General features: G+C 34.5%; 2 protein-coding genes across 8 annotated transcripts in view; both read right to left on the reverse strand.

Moving 5' to 3' along the window:
• Window positions 1–1,028: 1,028 nt before the first annotated feature.
• Window positions 1,029–6,848, reverse strand: LOC105257788 (uncharacterized protein F09G8.5). Of its 5 annotated transcripts, XM_025408137.1 has the most exons (10): window positions 6,596–6,848; window positions 5,970–6,035; window positions 4,689–4,856; window positions 4,282–4,441; window positions 3,890–3,961; window positions 3,618–3,734; window positions 3,218–3,322; window positions 2,094–2,357; window positions 1,850–1,942; window positions 1,030–1,767 (listed from the first exon to the last, which is right to left on the reverse strand). In XM_025408137.1, the coding sequence occupies exons 1-10, from the start codon at window positions 6,673–6,675 to the stop codon at window positions 1,657–1,659; spliced, it is 1,236 nt and encodes a 411-aa protein (XP_025263922.1). In that variant the 5' UTR covers window positions 6,676–6,848; the 3' UTR covers window positions 1,030–1,656. The 5 variants fall into 5 exon arrangements, with proteins under 5 accessions (XP_025263923.1, XP_025263925.1, XP_025263926.1 ...); XM_025408138.1 differs by lacking the exon at window positions 3,890–3,961 and having other exon boundaries at window positions 1,029–1,767; XM_025408139.1 differs by lacking the exon at window positions 3,218–3,322.
• A 9,246-nt stretch (window positions 6,849–16,094) lies between these two features.
• LOC105257789 (alpha-catulin) overlaps window positions 16,095–19,589 on the reverse strand; it is a 51,197-nt gene continuing 47,702 nt past the window's right edge. For 2 of the 3 annotated variants that reach the window (XR_889692.2, XR_889693.3), the window contains exon 12: window positions 18,252–18,396. Coding sequence is in view for 1 of the 3 variants with exons in the window: in XM_011268654.2 (XP_011266956.1) it covers window positions 18,244–18,396 (153 nt within the window). In the remaining 2 variants the exon portion in view is untranslated. Of the gene's footprint in view, window positions 18,397–19,589 lie in introns of all 3 variants that reach the window. The other variant, XM_011268654.2, reaches the window with a different exon arrangement.

The following is a 19,589-nucleotide window of genomic DNA, read 5'->3' on the forward strand; positions in this document are numbered from 1 at the left end:
TTTTATATCTTCTTTTCTTCTGCACACTATCACTAACTACTAATAGATAATATAAGGGTCTGTTTCAAAAAATATGCCCTATACTTGTTTGTCAGTCTAAAGTCATAAATTATATCTAATATACATTCTTATAATTATCTTACCCATGTTGTTTTGTTCATTATTCTATTGTTCTTAAGTACAATTTTTCATAATCTTATATGTATAGTAATTAAATCTTTTTTGTTTTATAATTGATAAAAGTGCACACAACAAAAAAAACATTAATGTATATCTCTGCAATCAAATAATAAAAAAAGTATACACATTTTTAAGTACTAACATATGCAAATGAAGTTTTGAGAATAGAGATTATGTGTAAACAATATACATTTGAAGCTTTTCATATATATATGTATAGAAAGAATATTCTTTGTGTATGTGAAATCACTTTCTACATATATACATGTACCCATATTTTACCATAAAAATTATTGCACTTTTCAAACATTAACTTTTACAAATAATTTTTTAAACACAAACATTAAGCATGTTCTCCTTTGTTTAGAAAATATTTAATAGCGCTTATAATTCATTTCTTTGATTCTATATGTCTTATACACAAGATAAAGATTTAAGATGTAAATATTAATTACACATGTTAATCAAACATGTTAACAAATTTTCAAATTCGATAAAATTCTAGAAAAACTGCATTAAATAAAATTATTCATATATCAATCATCGGATTTACGAAATTTGAAACCAAAGATTTCTTTAATTTCGAGTCTTTAACACTTATTAATAGAAACAGCAATTATATATTTTTGTGAAAAAATGTATATATGCATAATATACAAAGATAATTATATTTATCTCTTCATACTTTGCAGAAATATCACAATCATATATAAATTTTACATATAGACTTCCCTTCCATTGCCAAATAGAATGACCAATCTTATAATAATAATAATAATAAATCTTGTGTTAATTATTCATTAAAATTTCTTTCATTTTTCTTTTTTGTTTTATGAGAAAAAAATTGTTTCTAACTCAGGAGCTTTAGATTATTATTTCAGAGAAGGACAAAGAGATTATAATTTATCAAATTTTCAATCTAACTTACAAATTATAAGTCCATGTTCCTTTTGCTGATTGAATATAACGAAGTGGTGCAATTGTATTTCTAATATCTGGACTTTTTGATCTTCTCACACAGTCTTGGCTTAAAACTCTACATCCCTGGTTCAAAATGACATTATTGTAACCAGCACGAGGAATGCTGTCACTGCTGGCTACGCGTCTTACATCATTAATCTTTTTCTCTTTCGACGGTAAATTGTCTAATACAGAGTCTCGAATTTTATGCACAGATTGATTATTTCCAAGTAATTTTGGACTAGGATCGATTGATACTGTTTTTAAATTGGTTGTTGAGCAAACTTTTTCGGCACATTTTCGTCGGATCTGACATTTATCATTATTTTCATCGAATAACTGACGCTCAAAATGATGTTTGTCATTATTATAATTTTCATCATTATCAGCATATTGGTTAAAAGTTATTGTAGAATCGAGCGAGTCGGAGAATTCTGGGCTCGGTACAGAAGACACGCTGCCGATTTGGGAAAAAGCAACCGTCCCCTGTGAATTTTGGGGACGGTGTCAGAAACATCATTCTTCTAATTCATCCATTCGATTTCTAACAGCCATTTCTACCACTTCTAAGCTTGGATAATCTAATTCTTTAACCAAACATAGCACAGCTGATAATATATTTGAATTCTAAAAAGGAAAATGTATGTTATAAATATTTAAATTTCATTGATATGTGTACTCTAATTTAAAATAATGATATAAAGCATACCCTCGTTACTGGCCGTCTGTGATAATGAAATTGTGTTCTGCATTTATCTTTTTCTGAATGTCTTACCCAACCGGGTACTTGAGCTCCATCTTCCTGCAAATATTAAATAAAAAAATATTAAAACATTAACTTTTTTTATTAAAGAAATTTCAAACATTTTGTTATGATAATATTTAACTGTGTTAGAATTGTATTCAGTTTAATATATGATGAAAAAATAATATACAACTTATTCAAGTCTTACCCTTTCATTATGATGAATAGCCATTCTTCTTTGTGGTATCGGAGGTTGTGGTGAGTCTTCATATTCTACTCTTGTTCTCTCATCATAGCTATAATTATTTCTGTCATTACGTCTATCATCTGCAAGTTCATTTACAGCATATTGTGTACGTTGTGATGTTGGTGTATAGATACGCTGAGATACTTCGTTTCCACCATACTCGGAGTACGCTCGCCTCTCATCATAATCCCCATTATGTCGTACTGCCGGTCTGTCATCATAATCCTAAAACATTGTTTTCTATAAGTATGAATAATGCTATATGTAAATTGTATTCAAAAGAAAAAATTGGTTTACACCAATCAGAATTTTCATCATATTATATTAAAATATAACAATATAAAAATATTAACAAATAAAAATATTTTTTTTATTTATCCTGAATATATGTATGAATAAAATATAATTTTGAATATTATAATATGAATAATACATTCGAGAATCAGCTACGGAATTATTAATCTCAACATTTTTTATATATTTAAAGCTCTATTATATGTCTTATTTGATAATATTATTCATACTCTATTATATAATTATAAGAAATACTAATAAATGATTAATCTTGTGTGATTTTTAATAATCCAGTTATGTTTTTTAAGCATTATTTAAATTCAGGATAAATATATATATGATTCCTACATATGAATACAGGAATTCAGGACAAATATATATATATGATTCCTAACATATGAGCCCTATAAATTTTATTTTGTTAATTATACATTATATTATCCATTTTACTGAAGCCATGTATAAAGTATGATATGATTAGATGATAGCAATAAGAAAAAAAGACACAAATATAGATTATTTATCATTAAATATCCCCTAAACCAAGCCATACAAAGTCATGTAGCCAGAAAATATGTGAAATATGGAGATTGATATATGTTAAATGAAGATTTTATTTACTTGTACTTGTTAATAATGATAGTACTGCTAATATGTTCTAAAATATTATTTATGTTATGAATATATTATAATATGAATGATGAGAATTGTGCAATCACACAAATGTTGGTCATTAAGTTATTTGAAAAACTATTAAGCTACTACTTTGCATCGGCAATTAGCGAATGTACCTTAGATATTTCAAGAGTGTTAGTGGCCACAGTCTCATTGTTGCTGCGCGACTCTGTACACATACTGTCATCTTTGCTCTGATTCTTTGATTGTCCATTTTGTAGCTGTTAGTGTAATCAGGCAATAAGATTGACTTTAAAAGTTTAAATTACACTTGAGTTGCTAACTTTTTTTTATCTAATTAATTATTGCAATGTACAATGATAATATCAATTCCATATTTTTGCTACAGAATGATACATGAAAATATTGCAACTGGACATTTATGATAGTAAAAAAAATTCCCAAAATAGAGTAATTATACATTCAGTTAATAAATAGTTATTTACTCTTGAACGTGATTATTGAAAGGAATATTATTTCTATTCCTATTATACGCGAATGATATACATGACTGACCTCATATGCATACTGATTATTTTGTGAGTAATGATGAGACGATGATGCACTATAATTTGCGTTTCTTCTGTCAGGGTCATATTCTTCATGAGTGTGTTGTGTTTCATCAAAACTTCTCTGAAAAAACAGTCCTATATATGTATATATTATTTCACTTTATAAAAATTATGTGACAAACATCTTGTTGATTAAATTATTCTTGTTGAATCAAATGATCCAGTCAATGATGGGAAAGAAAATTGGTAAAATAATGTGTTAATTTATGACATTACCTGGTCACTAGCAGAACTATATCTCCTAGGCCGTTCCAATTCAGGTTCTTCAATGTATTCAATTGTAATATCCTAATTTAGTATAAATGTCATTTAGCATTTTGATGATTGTTAAAAATACATTTAAGATATATGTAAAGGATTTTTAAAAATGCATTTATTTTAAATGTATATAACTTGCTAATTGTATAAATAAATTTTAATAACAATTAAATATGCAGCTATTAATTGCAAGATGTAAAGCATACAAAAAATACAAATTAATTGATAAAATAGTATAAATATTAAATGCATGTGAAAATATACAATAGCTTAGCATTTTACCATTTACCATTTTTTTTGTTATTACATTATTTCTAAAAAAAGAGAGAAAGAAAAGAGTCTGTTCTTACCTCTGGAGTTACTGCATCTGATTGTGGAGAAGCATCCATTTCAAGAGGATGTATTAAGGGTCGACCTATTGCCATCGCGGTTTGCACTTCTTCAGGTAATACTACTTTATCATCTAACTTCTCAAGATTTGGCAATGCTCGCAGTACAGCTAATCGATATCTGTCAAAATAACATAGATTAGAAAATTTTATCTATATTGGGATGATAAGAGTAGCTTCATATAGAAACGATTGATTTGTATGTCTTGAACTCCAAAGCCAATCATCATTATGTGCCTCTTAGAAAGTTTCTGGGTTTTTTTTCACATAAATAAGCAAAGAATATTGTATAGTCAACAGAAATTAAGGGATACATATATATGCAGAAGTATCCATTCTTTAAAAAGTCTGTTATATTAAATATTTACCCTTCTTTTTCTGCACATGGATTTTCACCCAGCCACAAATTTCGTAAATTAGGCAATCCTTGGAGGTAACAAATTTCATTCAAATCTTTGATATTGTTTCTTCGTATAAATAAATCCTGAAGTTTGTGACAACATTGAAAATCAGCAAGTGTATTAATGTTATTTATGCTGAAAATAATAATAAGACATTTGAAATTAACATTTTCAAATTATATAAACTTCTTTTTAACAATAAAAAAAATATTGATGTTAATAATATCCCCTCATAACAATTCTTACATATAGCAGTTACATAGTATATGTGTAATATATATATGTATAATTTTGATGCAAGAAAGTTGAAATTTTTGCATCAATTCAATCTTTCTTTTTTTTTTCTTATTGTATATATTTGAATGTATGTAATATAATGTGAATGTATGAATCAATCAAGTTTTATTGATATAAGAGAAACCTATGTTGCTATATGTTTAGATATCCTTTTTATTTGTTAATGTCATGTAAAAAAAATGGTTCTTACTTTAAAATCTTAAAATTACATGCCTTATTGTAATGATAATCTATTCAGACTGATAAAAACGTAAATAAAGACTTTTTATAGAAATTAATGAAATTATAATATATTAGAATTTATTAAAAAATTAAAAACAATTTTCATGCGATATATATTTTTTATATTCTCATAGAAAAAAAAGAATATTATATACATTTTTATTTTTCTCTTTTAAATTTAGCTTGACTGTACTTTCAAAACTAATTGTATATATATTCTCTGTATGATGTATTTACCGTTGTATAAAAAATTAAAAAAAATCTTTTTTTGCTTTTGTGGATTTCAGATGTGTCAGATACAGATCTTGATATATATATATATATATATATATATATATATATATATATATGCATCTATATTTTCAAATGACTCAGATGAATCACAATGAATTCAAAGCACGTGTGGGCAGAACAACTTTTGAGGTTGTGGGTTGTGACCATGAGTTTAATACAATCGTATCCAAAGTAGGATATATACGCAGCTTCTATGTTTACATAAGATAAAAAATATCTTAGATCCCAATGATGAAATCGAATAATTTCAGTTCTACGCAATAAATTATTTGCGCAGAATATATTACTAAACGTCAAAAGGAATATTAAGCTTTTAATTATGCTTTCAAAGTTGCTAATAGTATAATGGAGAAAATTTTACAAATTTGTGTTGCATCTATTTTTTTCTTACATTGATAATTATTTATACTGTAATTTTAATAAGTCTCAACCTACCTCAATGACAACACCTCTACATTTATCATCTTTCTTAGAATGCTAACATCCGTTAATTCTGTTCCCCTGTAAAAAATATATACATCGTATCATATTAGATATATTGTTCAACTTATTTATTACGCATAATTTAATTTTGAAATAGATGATCAAACTTTGTAGACTTTCCGTTAGTGATGATGAAAAAAATCAGATAAAAACATTGGAAAGATTGGAAAATTTTCCTTTTTTGAATCATAACTACTTCTTGTTATCATGTTGAGATACTTATTCATAAATGTGATTCTGAAACGTACGACGCATTTGCTTTGTACATCCAAGTGTACGTCGAGGCAAAAACTAGTCTAGGCGTAGGAATTCGAAAATTTTTTTCCGCCTATTCTTTCACGTGTCTCAAGGAAACGGTAATTAGTCACACCTGGCTGATCACACACATAATCCGCTTTTTTTCCCACAACACAGCGTTGTACACACGAGAATTTGATAAGGCCGTTTTTACAGTTTTATTCGCACGGGTGAATGCGAACGCATTAATCGCTCGAGACGCGAGCAAGTGGTCGCGAATTAATTTGCGACGGAGGTTATACTGTTAAATCGCGACCGATCAACCCGATGTAAATACTCACCAGCAATTGAGCTTCTTCACGGCGGAGAAGTCGGACACTCGCGTGCGAGCCACGACCATCTCTTCGGTTAACTTCACCATCGTGTCATTCACGTCTCGATGTCGTTAGACGATCAAGGATCAAGCTCCGATCGCCCGAGCGAGAAATTCGGGTGATTCACGATCGCCGGGGGATCGTATCTATATCACAGCGAATTTTCTAAGTAACACGCCGATGCTAACCGATGGCCATGATGCCTCACCGTCGACTAATCGCGAAGTAGGTTGCGCAGCGAATGCTTTCACTGATTCCCTGCTGGTCCGTCTGCGCATGCGCGCAATAGTCTGCGCAACCGCGTAGAGCGTGTTGTCAATGTGTGTGTGATGTTGCGCTTATTCGAGCGTCGCACGTTTCTCCGTAGTATTGAAAAAAATATAAATCCTTATTTACATAACCCACTTGTGTGGTTTGTGCGAAGAATAAAAAGAATCGGAAGGAAGAATCGTGAGATATATCTTTGTGAACGCGCCAGAACCATTACATTTATCATTTGTGTAACCTATTGTACGTATACTATTCAAGATAATTGAAAAAAATTGTTTCTTAGCTCCAACTTTTATGGTGAATTTTATGGTTTGTTATATTTTTTTGCAATTAATATCATCATGTATATATGTATTTTTTCTTTAATTAATTATATAGATAAATAATATATAAAATATTGCGTATACATTCAATTAGAGCATTCAATTAAAGTAAAAGTTCGCTGACATTTGTAAGATTTTTCTGCTTCCGCGTTTGATTTCGAAGAACGTTATCAAGAACAAATACTTAAATTATTTGCATTTTGAGAAATTAATTGGCGTAACTTTTTATTACGCGTACGCAATATCTCTCGTATAAATATTTCTCTAACGAAAATGAATATTAAAGACGGAAATTAGTCTTACGAAAGGTTCTATTATGAAAGAGTTCGCTCTAAAAAAAAAGGAGTACACTCCACTTGACACATTACACGTGCTTTATAGCGTTCAATTGATTCAATCAAGTAGAAAAAAAATCCTGATTAGCCTCAATCAAATTATTCGGAGCATCAGTTGGTAGGGCGCGTACTCAAAGACGTCGTTTCAAAGATGCAATTATTTTTCGATTGCTCCGCAATTAGCGCTGATGTCGATCGAATTCGAAGCGCGCATGCGTGCGCGCCCTCTCGTCGCTCTTCGTGTCGTGGTCGTTTCGGTCGATCGTAGATCCTGATTTTCTCGTGATTTTTCTCGCCGAAAGCGAATCGCGGGCACCAACCCGCCAATCGTCGGGAGTGTCGAGTTAATGTCGGACGAGGGTCTCTGCAACGCAAAGTCTGGCAATTTTGCGAGCGCGACGACATTTTTTCTCGCGTAGGGAACCGAATGCACCCGAGGTAAATTCAAATTTCGTCGCCATAGTGATCGCGAAAACGATCCTTGTTTATTTATCCGTTGCGAAAATTGGAGCCGCATTGCGTTCGTCTCTCATCGGGTGTGTCAAAAGTGCTGGATGCGAGCTATAAATCATCACCGAAGATTTTTTACGCGCCTTTCAAGCGATACATCGAACATTTCAGGGCCGGATAAAGTCGCGACATTAAAAATTCGTATGAGAATATAATTCAGTGCGTCGAATTAATGTCGGGCGTGTGTCGGGAGTGCCGAGTTAATTAATTAACAATCATTGACTCGCGATGATGCAAACATGGATGATGGAGACACATTTGACGTATATTTCTCACGAAGATCGAATTCTCGAAGAAACGTGTACGATGTCCTGCTACACAGATGTATATGGGATCGCATATCGGTGAGTGAACAACAACACTTGACACGTTTTGGGTACAATAGTTTATTTTCATTGTTGTCTTCAGAGCTTCCAGTACATATAATACTCGATATATAATGATTCAATAATATCATTAAATACGAAGTACGAAATCTATCTAAACGCTAATCATATTCTAGATCGGTACTCTCTGCTTCGTCCTTCATTATAAATGAAACGCTCGATATCGATCAATTATTGACAATTATTAATATGTAAATGTATATATATATATATATATATAGGTAGGTAAGCGTTTTGTCTTTCAATTTGTCGTAACACTGCGAAGCATCTGAACCTACCTTTGTGTGTGTGAGATAAAATCGCGCGCGAATACATATTTTTTCGCCCAAAATTTCACCGCTTCGTAGAATTTACGCGCCCATGCGCGTGCGCGTTCGCGGCTTCGAGTCGCTTTTAAGAAAGTAGAAACGTCAAGCACACACACACATCGATGGGAAGACCGTATACCTTACCAAAGTTTAACGCACTCGATGCGTTCGCGGACAATGCGAGTGTGCTCTCTTTGCGCTAATTAAACGCAAAGCATTTGGAGCCGATTCGTAGAGGAATTCAAAAGCTGAAGCAATTTTATACCCTGAGACTCACAGTAAAATCATAAATATAATTTGCCAATAATTGTGTGTGTATCCGGATATAAATAAATTATCGAATAATCAATAGTTTTTATCGAATACGTTAATATCCCATCCTTCATTTTTTTATACCGCGATAATCTAGGCAAACATCATTCTCTCCTCTATGCAATTTTTGATAATCAAGTATTATTTTGATTGTTTGATTGTCGCTTTGTCCGCGAATGCGTTAACTAGCAACGAATGTGCGAAATAATATTACACTTTTTTATTAACGAACCTGCCTATATCTGATGTAATAAATATTGTGCGACCTGGCCATTTGGCACTCACGACGATTGTACGACGATAAAGGTAAGAAAACCTAAGATGAGTCGATATTGCAATTATGTTTTCTTTGTATTTGTAACGTTTCGTATAAGAATGTTTATGTGTGCTCGTATATGATGTAGGTATAAGAATTAGAAATTGAGGTTACGAGATAGTATCGGAAGGACATATAATATATGTATATATAAATTATAACTGGGAGGATTTTATTTGTGTGGGTGTGAATGATATTCGTCTCGACAAATATCAACGGATACAAGATATGCAGATATGTATCGTACCGACTCTATTTTAGAGTAGCTTCTTGTTGAATTGGGATTGATATAGTCAATAATTTTCTTGAGGATCGAGATCTAATTTTTTAATTTAATAAATGCACCAGAGAAAAGTGAGAGAAGTTTAAAATTTATATAGTAGTGGGAAATTTATATCGCGCGTAATTATTAGTAGCGATAAAAACGCAATATTGCAGGGTCAAAAAATTCATGTTTTTTATTTCTGCAAGAAAATTAAATATTTTTTTTTGATCGCACTTACTGTAAATAGTATAGGTATTCCATTTTTAATGCCATAAGACGATTCCGCTAGCGAGGTTTATTTTAGACTCGAAACGAAAAGAGGAAAGAAAAATTCTTAGATTTGCCCAACGTCTAAGATTATAATCGATAAGCGGGATTCTTTCAATTTATAAATTGGAATCGATATGTTTATGATTATATTTCTAGACGTTAAATGCGCGGCAAAAATAAATTTATCGCGATACAAATTTATCCCCGCTTCGGTAATTCTATTCTTTGATTCCATCGTCGATTTCATGATTAATCGATTTTCAATTAATGCGTGTGCTCTTTCTCTCAGTTCTAGATAATACGCTACTCTCACAAAATATATATGACACCGTTATTACGCATGAGAGCATCGTCTAAGCGTGTCTAATAAACCACGATAAATTTTAATATACACAGGCATGGTACATGTATCTTATTACGCGTCGATCAAAATTCTTTTCGATAATATCAGTCGTGATGATCTAGCCATTTTAATTCTATCCACCCCCTCCCTCCTCCCTGATCGTCGTGATTCTATTCTTATCTCGCGAGGCTGTACTCGCACGACTAGGACACTTTGTTAAATATGTATATAAATTCATATCAAGAGATTTCTGTGTTTTCGTTTGTCTCGTTCATTGAAAAATCATCTAAATGTAAGTTTCTCGAAATGGAAGATTTGTTCTCGCGTGCGACGATGCAGACAACGAGGCGCTTTATTCGGAGGAAAATCCGCGGTATCACGTCGCTGCACCCAACTAAAGATCTCGTTAGACCAGGTTACTATCCGCAGGTACCGCACCATAATCAACAACGGATGCCCGTGAGAAACGCATTTTCCACTTTTCATGCCCGTTAACTCGATCGAATAGATATCTTTCAAAGCTCTCGGTAGTGTTTTTCATCAAATTATTCGGTAAAATAAAAACGCAAGATGACAAATTGCATTTGCATATAAGTTTCAACATATTGCATTAATATAGTGTAATAATGTATTACATTTTTTTATATAAATTACAATAGTTTTTTTTAAATATTATTAGAACATTGCGGTCTTTTATGATTCGCATATTTGAATAATATATTTAAAAAATCGGATTTTTAAAGTTTTCCCTTTTTTTTTTACATTTATGTTAATTCGTTCTACCGAGATATTTACCAAATGAGCGATTTATCATTTTGTATTTAGCATCTCGTCATCATTACTAGCCGTCGCAATTGCGCGCTACCATATAATGTATATAATTACGTGTATTAATTGATTTCATACGTTCAAATTACGAAATAGACATTGAATATGAAAGAACATTTGGCGAAGTGTTTGAAAAAATCGAAGAGAGATTACAGTTTTATATTATCTGTACTCTACGGGGAAAGATCGATAACGTACGTTTAGATCGCATTGAATTGACCATCTAGTGGATAATAGATTATCACGAGTATCGAGAGTGCGATGGATCGTTTTTCTATGAGTATCGTATTTCAATTGTATTTAGATACACGTGAATTTAATTGCGCGCGATTGTGTTAATGCTGATAATCGCGCGTGTCAAGCCACGATAGTAAAATATATAGAGCGACTTTGAATCTTATTCCTTGACAATAATTTGCACTGGCCTTGCACTTTGTATTATACTTCTCCGTCAAAGATAAACTTTGAACGTTCGTGTAATTTTACGGATTTCATATTTTTTATAAGTAATTTTTTTTTTATAGTAGAACGATTGTGTGTCTGGCGTCCTTAGGAAAATATTAAATTACTATAAGCTCATATCGGTACATTTTGCATTTAACGAGGTCACCGATTCGCTATTGGGATGCAACACGCCGGTATGAAAAGAAAAAAAAATAAAATAAAACGCGCGATAGAAAGTATCGGAGAGAGTGATTCATTCGTCGTATTTATAATTCACAAAAAATAATTATACAGAATTATGTAGAACCTGCCGTTTACATTTAATCGATATACATATTCTTAATTATTTATCTAGAATGAATATGAGTAGAATATTAATCTGAAAGTTTAATCCCGAAACGATTGTTATTGTGTCCCATTATCATTAATAACAACGAAGCAAATAAAGCGGCGCTTAAGGACTGACGTGCAAGTAATTAGCTGAAATTATTGTCATTGATGTTGTCTAACTTATTATGATTAGTTAATGAGATGCCGAGAATGCTAGTGAGCGCTGAATTGGAAAATTACGAGGCGCGCACAAGCACGAAGTACATATTTTTAATCCACTAGATTGTATAAAATGGTAAAGTTACCGATGTAAAATGTTTTCTTAAACATTTACACGACCGCCCTACACTTATATTTTCCCTATTCAAATACATTTTGCAAGGCTGCATATATATAATATATATATATTACGGATTTTACTTTTTATGTTTATCAACTAAGACTTTGCTGATGAACGAATTACAGGTATATTTCCGTAACACGATAATACTCGACCACAGGCACGAAATAGTCCAACTAATATAACAGTCGTTACTATCGGTATATATGTATATGTATGTGTATCATTACGAGATTTGCACTATGGCTTATTAATATTATTATTAATTATATTTAATTAATTATTAAATTTATCATTTGTAGTTACCAATATTATTATATAAATATTTCTGGTGTCCAAGATCATACTATTTGCACAAAGAACCACAAGCTGAAAGTTATATTATGGATATCTTTTTCTAATGTGTAGTTGCGTAAAAACATTTTTCCTTTCGCGGACAAGAGATAGGCACTAACAGAAAAAAAATGTTGTCTCAGAAAGTATCACGTCGTTAATCGTTTAAAACAATATGCAATACAAATATAATATTTATCGTATGTTTTTGTCTCAGTAAATATTTTTTTATCGAAACGTACGCGTTGAAGAACAAAGATTCTTCTTGGTGTTACTGAATTACTCTTTTTTTTTTATTATTTTTGTTCGTTACATTCGCAGATTATTCCAAAACTATTGCACTATTTTTTTTTAATGACACGTGCTTTAACTAATTTAAAGTTACTTCTTCCTCAGTCATATATTTCAGAAGCCATCTTTTCTCGCAACTCTTTCAAAGTCTCGGAAAGGATCACGATTCAGGAAAAGACTGATTCCAAATTGATCACAGGTAAAAAAAGCGCGATAGTTTTGGTACATCCTTTATATCTAGGGGCGCACGTGAGACGAGTATACGCGTACGTATGTCATGAACAATTTTTTTTGAAGAAATCTAAAGCATCTAATCTCGAAAATTGAGGTAGAATTATAGGAGAAGATGGATTCGATTGGCTATACACAGATAATTCGAGACACTGATAAAAGAAACGAATATAAAGAACATAATTTCATAAGGATTAATTTTACAATTAATAAGAATTATTAGCAGTGCGTCAAATTATCTGCTCAGTCAAGCAGGCCCGTTCTCCGTTTGTGGATTAGGGGGACAACATACACGTTTAGACTATTAAGAATCCCTTTTAACACCGCGACTTTTCTAATACGTTGACGCAAAGGTAATCGGGCTTGAGATCATAGGGGTTTCGTATCTCGATCGCGACTCTACACGCGCTCTTTTTCACGTTTAATTTTATCTATCGTCAAATTAATATATCACAATCTCATGCGGGTGGACCTAACTAATTATCTCGATGCCAAGATCAGCAATCTCGGTGTCATGTCGATCGATTCATATTGCGTACGACGAAGGAATCGTTCCGCGGGAAACAACGAGAAACTCGTGACTCGAACCCGGGAGAAAACTAGTACGAGAGAAAATATAATAATGTATGTTATTGTTTTCTCGCGAGTGTGCTCGTATGATACGAATGTACTATTAACGCTACCCTCGTCTCCGTCGTGTTTCTAAAGTGACTCATGATAAAATACTACCACATTGTATATTATTGCGTAGAAATTGTTCATAGGTACATATACTTAACGATATATATTTCCGTGAGCTTATCTCTCTTCTGCACGAATCAATCTTGGCGCGACAATCATCTACTTTGCGAGATAGTGGAGATCATATAATGGCGAATAATAATTATTATAATAATAGAAACTCAACACTTACGATCGAACTCGCCCCCGTTTCCTCTTAGAAAATATTTGTGCCGTTTTATACAAAAAAATTTAAACTTACCATACTATGTCTTAACAAACGTATCCTAAGTAATTCAAAGACTGAGCGATAACGTATGATACAGAGTCTGTACAAAAATGTTAATCGCATGAATAGATCCACGTACGTATTTTTGTGTATTTTCACGGTTACAATGTGCATGTTACTATCCGTTTTTCCGCCGAATCCGCGAGATTTCGGTTCGCAAATTCGTGTCCTCCTTTAATCGCGCGATGATCGCTAATATCACTATTCTAGGAACTCGTGAGGATATTTCGGTCGATCCAAGATTCACCGCGGCCATTTTCCAACTATTTTTCTCGAGACGCTTCGGATCAAATTCAGTGCTGAAACGCCCAAAGATGTATCTGTCATAGACGATTTCAAATTAAGCAGTTATTTGCGATAGTTATATAATTTATAAACTTGAATTATATCGAGTTTTATAAAAGTATATATACATAGGGTGTTCCAGACTTAATGAATCAGCCGTTAATGGTAGATTCCTGAGATCATTTGGAAACGAAAATCTTAATACCAAAATGTTGAGGAAGATGTAATTTCGGCGCTACAAAAGATTAAAGATTACCAATCGGCGCGTTCTCCTGCTCAGGAACATAGCGCATCAAAGGGTCCGCGTACATATCGATATCGATAGAGGGATCAATATAAAATAAAAAATAGGATTTTGCAGTGAGCGCGATTGTGTCCTCGATGCGACATTAGTCAGTAGTTTGAATATTTTTATCAAGTCTTCCTCAACATTTTAGAATTTTCGCCTCCAAATGATCTCAGGAATCTCCTATTCCTTGTCTGGGACACCCTGTATATATCATTGGACAATGGAATAATAATAATACGGTGGATAAATTGTGGGAAAGTTGAGAGAAATGTAGGAAAGCACGGGCGTTCTAGCGTTAAATTGATGACGCAAGCATCGCGACGGATACTCGCTCTCGCGTCGTAAAGTAATTATTTTTTTTTTGTGCCAACTCTGTATAATACACACACGCACAACGGTGTTTTTTCTTTCGTGCATCTACTCGTAGGTACATACGTGTGAAATGCACGAATGGTCAACGCATTTTCCTTGCGTTACGCTTAACGTTGTATGTACAGATGTTGCCGCTTTAACATTAATAATACTAGATTATCGCTAGAGATTATACATATTAATCGCTTACGTAACATCGTCAGCGATGCGATCAGTTCTCGCGATCAGTTCGACATGCGATCAAATCATTTTTTTTTCTTCCGAGAAGGCACGTAACAATGATAACATATTCCGATGTTATCACTGTCACGGAATGTCGCGCTCGAGAAACACGTGATCATGTATCCTGTAATAGACGTCGGAATATCGTTCGTACGACAGATTTCCTCGTGCCTTGAATAAATCTCGTACATCGAGAGGAAATCGTACATCGAAGAAAAGTACCTCTCTACGTAGCACCTATTTTACCGCTTTGAAATCGTATTTAATTTAATTGCGATTTTCTCTCCGTACATTGGAACATCCTCCGAGATCCTGTCTATCCAGGAGATTCGTTATCCGCCATATTCGCGCTCACGAAGAGAGTTCGACGATCGCAATCGCCGGATTGCTATTTATTTCGCCGATTTAAACTCTATTGCTAGAAATTCGTTTGACATTCGTTTTAAACGCGGAGGACTTTGTGAATGTAAAAAAAAGGTATCTCGAGCTCTTCGTGAGCGCGTATCCTTGTCGTTAATTCACACATTGTACGATTCGTCATTGATTAAAAATCGCATTCGATTAAGTGTTTAGACTCGAATCTTTTCCGTGGTCTTAAAGATGATTCTGCACCGTTTCATTTCTTTTCGTGACATCGGAAAGGAACTTTGATACTAATACGTGCGATTGTAATGCGTTAGAAATATTCGATTTGAGAAGGATTTTTCAGAAAACTCGGCTGCGATTTCTCTCGCAAATCATCAAATCTTTCGCGTTATTTCGCAACAATAAATGTCAAATCAGTTTCAGTTTCGCATGAGCGGCGGAAATTAGGCTTTACAAGCATGCAACCTCGAATGGTGACTGAGTGTGTGTCTTTGCCACAAAGTACATCCCTGACCGCCCTGTTGCCGCCCCCAGGTTACCCTCGATAGACCACCTCCTGCCCCACGAGTCTTTTCGTCTATTTTTGCGGAAGCTCGATTAGTTGGTTATAAATATCGTTATTTTGTAAATACTGCAGTCTCTTGCTGCGATCTTTTTCGCCTAAAATAATTCATGATTGCAAAGTCAATGCTTAAAGATCATATTTTTTTTTTCACTATATGTAGATTCAACACGGTGCGAGAAATCTGAAGAATGGCAGATGTTGGGATGCGTTAACAAAACGCGTAGGGAAAGTGTCTCTTAATTACACGGGTGGATTCGTATAAGCTTTAGACTGCCACCGTTCAAATTTCTCTAATTAGTCGGTGAATCGAGTACAACACAAAAGAGGGGAAAGCCGTTCGTCGGTGCGTGGCTTTTCAAAGATTTCGAACGCTGCTTTTCGTCGGCTTGCTTTCGAGCGGAGAGCTTTTTAAGTTTTTGCACAGTGCGTTTTTTACGTATGTCTCACGCGTTACAATCATACAGAGATGCATATAAATATATGTATAAGTATGTACGCGCGAAAATTATCATTCTTGTGATTATGCAATGCGATTCTGTGCGGAATCCGTTCACCGAAGTTGGCGTAACACGGAAGCCGAGGTTGATCTCGGCAAAAGTCTCGACAAAGTTTTTCACACCTAAAAAAAGGCACTGCGATCGACATTTGTTAATTATTGTCGTTGCACCAACTTCTCGATATGGAAGAACGATTTGTTTTGTGCGCAACCATATGTCGGCGGAAATGTTCTTTTCTCGTTCTCGCGAGAACAATGAAATGAGAATGTTCACATTTCCTTATGCACCGGAAGTGCATCCGACGATTTAACGTCGTAATAAAACGTATTAAATAAGCCCTGCTGATTGAGTTTATAATTATGAGTTGATAATTTAATTTTAATTTTGATTTATTAAAACGACGCGCGTTGATTTATTTTACTAGGGAAGCTCCGGAATCTGGGGTTTGAAATAAAAAATGGTAACGCGAAGGTGAAACATTGTTATTGACGCAGCTGCGGTGAAATATTTAATTGTACTCTCATTTCGAGAGATGTTTATCGTTGAAAGATGTAATTCGGTTACGCCAAGATGAATAAAAGAATGAATTTCATTGCTCGCGCGAGAGCGCCTTTGGCTACATTTTTAGCGAATGTAACGATGGATACTGCGAATGATTAAAGATCAAATGATCGGAGTGCCAAAGCAAACAATTTCGCGAATCATATGGACGCGCACATTTTTTTTTTCATCCGCCACTTTCGCACTCGACTCCATGTGATGCCAGCTCGGCTTCTTCGCTTTTCCACGCCTCGGTTGCCACGCGTGGCGGAACTCGACCGTGTTAAGTATGTAAGCGCTCCCAAGCTCGTCCGCTTTCGAGTAAAAACGCGCGCGTGTAAATTTGTTTTTCATCGTTAGAAGCCAGAAAGTACGCGTAACAAAACGATCCAGCGAGACGTACACGTCGACGTAGTTAAGCATCTCCTTATATTGCGTCTTCAAGCGATTGTCCAAGCACATCGAACCGTTGCATAATAGTTTAAGCACGTTTTTACCATCTTTCTCAATCATTAATCAATACCGAGATTAATTCTTCTCCGCGGTTCTTGGTCGCGAAACGTGAGGATGCCAGCGTGACTGAGTAAATTCTAACATTTCGAGACCAAGAATATATCTCTCTCTCGCAATTAACGCTTTCGCGATCGCTTGAATTAGCGGTCGCAAAGGCATTTTGATTAAAACCCATTCACATTCGAGTCATCAGGGCGTCCAGAGGAACGCTACTCTCTTCACCCGTTCAGCTTTCGAATACCGTTAATACGCGCAATATGCCGCCGACAATATGGCGGCTACGAGCATATCCCGGCCAGGCGAGGCACCTCCGAATAAAATACCACAGTACTTCGACGTACGGCTGACGCGGGACTCCGTCGCCGACACGATGACGATGACGGCGACGGCGGTCCCGCGACTTCCGGTCGACGTGTACGCGCTCCGTTGATGGGGCAGGCGAGGAGGTTCTCCCTAGAAAAGCAGAAAGGAAACCCGGGTGCGGCGAGCGTCCCCCTTGGCCCGTCGGGCCATCCCAAACTGTCAGACGGACGGGTCGCTGCCGGGGACGGAGCCCGTCTTGCTGCCGTCGGCGCCAACTCCGCCACCGTCGCCGTCAGCTCCCCCGCCCTCTCCGCCCCTGTACGGCGAGCCGCCGGCCCCGCGCGCCGACAGACCTCGGAAATCCAGGTTGTACTGAAAAGACGGAGGAATAGACAAGGGGTTATTATACGTCGTGAGCGACGCGGGCCCCTGGGGGACCCGCGGATTTTTCGCGGGGGTGAATCGATCGAACGAAAGCTCGGCGAAAATCTACACTGGGAACAATCGTTTGATTCTATCAACAAGTATCTGATAGAAGGCGTTTTTAAACCAAGCAGAATTTTTAATCATCACAATAAGATAATTCGATTTTTTATTAACTAGAACGTTTGATTTTACCACAAGGATTTGGTTAGTATTTTCTAGTTGGGTCTATAAAACTTCTTGTCATATTAGCTAAACATAGACACAATGATGTCATTCTTTAAGAAAAATTTTTAAATTTATTATTATTAATAAGAAAATTTGGTAAATTTAACAGCAAGAAGTTAATCATACTCATCTGGTAATTCCTAAAGGAATTCTGATTCGTCCATTTTCCAACAGACATACTGATTGAATTTATCAGATTTCTAATTAATGCAACCAGATTTTTTTCTCAGTGTATCGCGCGAGAAATGCGATATATCTCTCGAGGGTCGAACTTTCGACCCTCGATTCGACTTTTCGACGAGCTTTCGAAGACTAATTTTACGCTTCAAGATTGTCTTAGCATTCGGATTATTAGAGAGATGTCTCGAGAGAGGATGCCACGTGCTATGGCATTGTTACGCTCTTGCCGTCATACATGGCGAGTTTGCTTGCGATCTAGTTAAAAGTAAAAAGTGTATATTGTACTCAGACAAACAGACAAATTGGTATTTAATATAATTTAATATTTTAACGTAATACTTTTTTAAAGAATTTTTGCCGTTAAACAAATATCTGAAAAATTTTCCTTTTTTTCATTGACGACATCTATTTGTCAGAGTATCTGAAATTATTGGAAAAAATATTAGATTTCATTACGAGATACATTGTAGCCATTCCTGTAAAGGTAGCTGAAATGGATTAATTAAAATCGATTATTATTGCATGGTCGTATTTTGGGATAGATAGATTATCAAAGGGGTCGCGCTGCGTATTATTAGATCGAGGTGAAATTGGTACAGCACGCGGGTTATATAGCAATAAAGAAAAAATTTTTAAAAAGCCACAAATAAAGTCTATATCAGCTATAATAAAACCTAAAAAAAATAATAAGGCGCGAAGCAACAAACTAAAAGACAATGAATCGTATCGCCATA

The sequence above is a fragment of the Camponotus floridanus genome, unplaced genomic scaffold (assembly GCF_003227725.1).
Source record: "Camponotus floridanus strain SB8 unplaced genomic scaffold, Cflo_v7.5 scaffold2, whole genome shotgun sequence".
Classification (NCBI taxonomy): domain Eukaryota; kingdom Metazoa; phylum Arthropoda; class Insecta; order Hymenoptera; family Formicidae; genus Camponotus; species Camponotus floridanus.

Bases quoted from the DNA above. Each gene is read 5' to 3' on its own strand.
- LOC105257788 (XM_025408137.1), bottom strand. From the start codon at position 6,675: ATGGTGAAGTTAACCGAAGAGATGGTCGTGGCTCGCACGCGAGTGTCC. The intron at 4,442-4,688 runs GTAAATATTTAA...TTATTTTGACAG, and splicing joins CCATGTGCAGAAAAAGAAGG to ATATCGATTAGCTGTACTGC. The intron at 1,768-1,849 runs GTATGCTTTATA...TTTCCTTTTTAG, and splicing joins ACAGACGGCCAGTAACGAGG to AATTCAAATATATTATCAGC.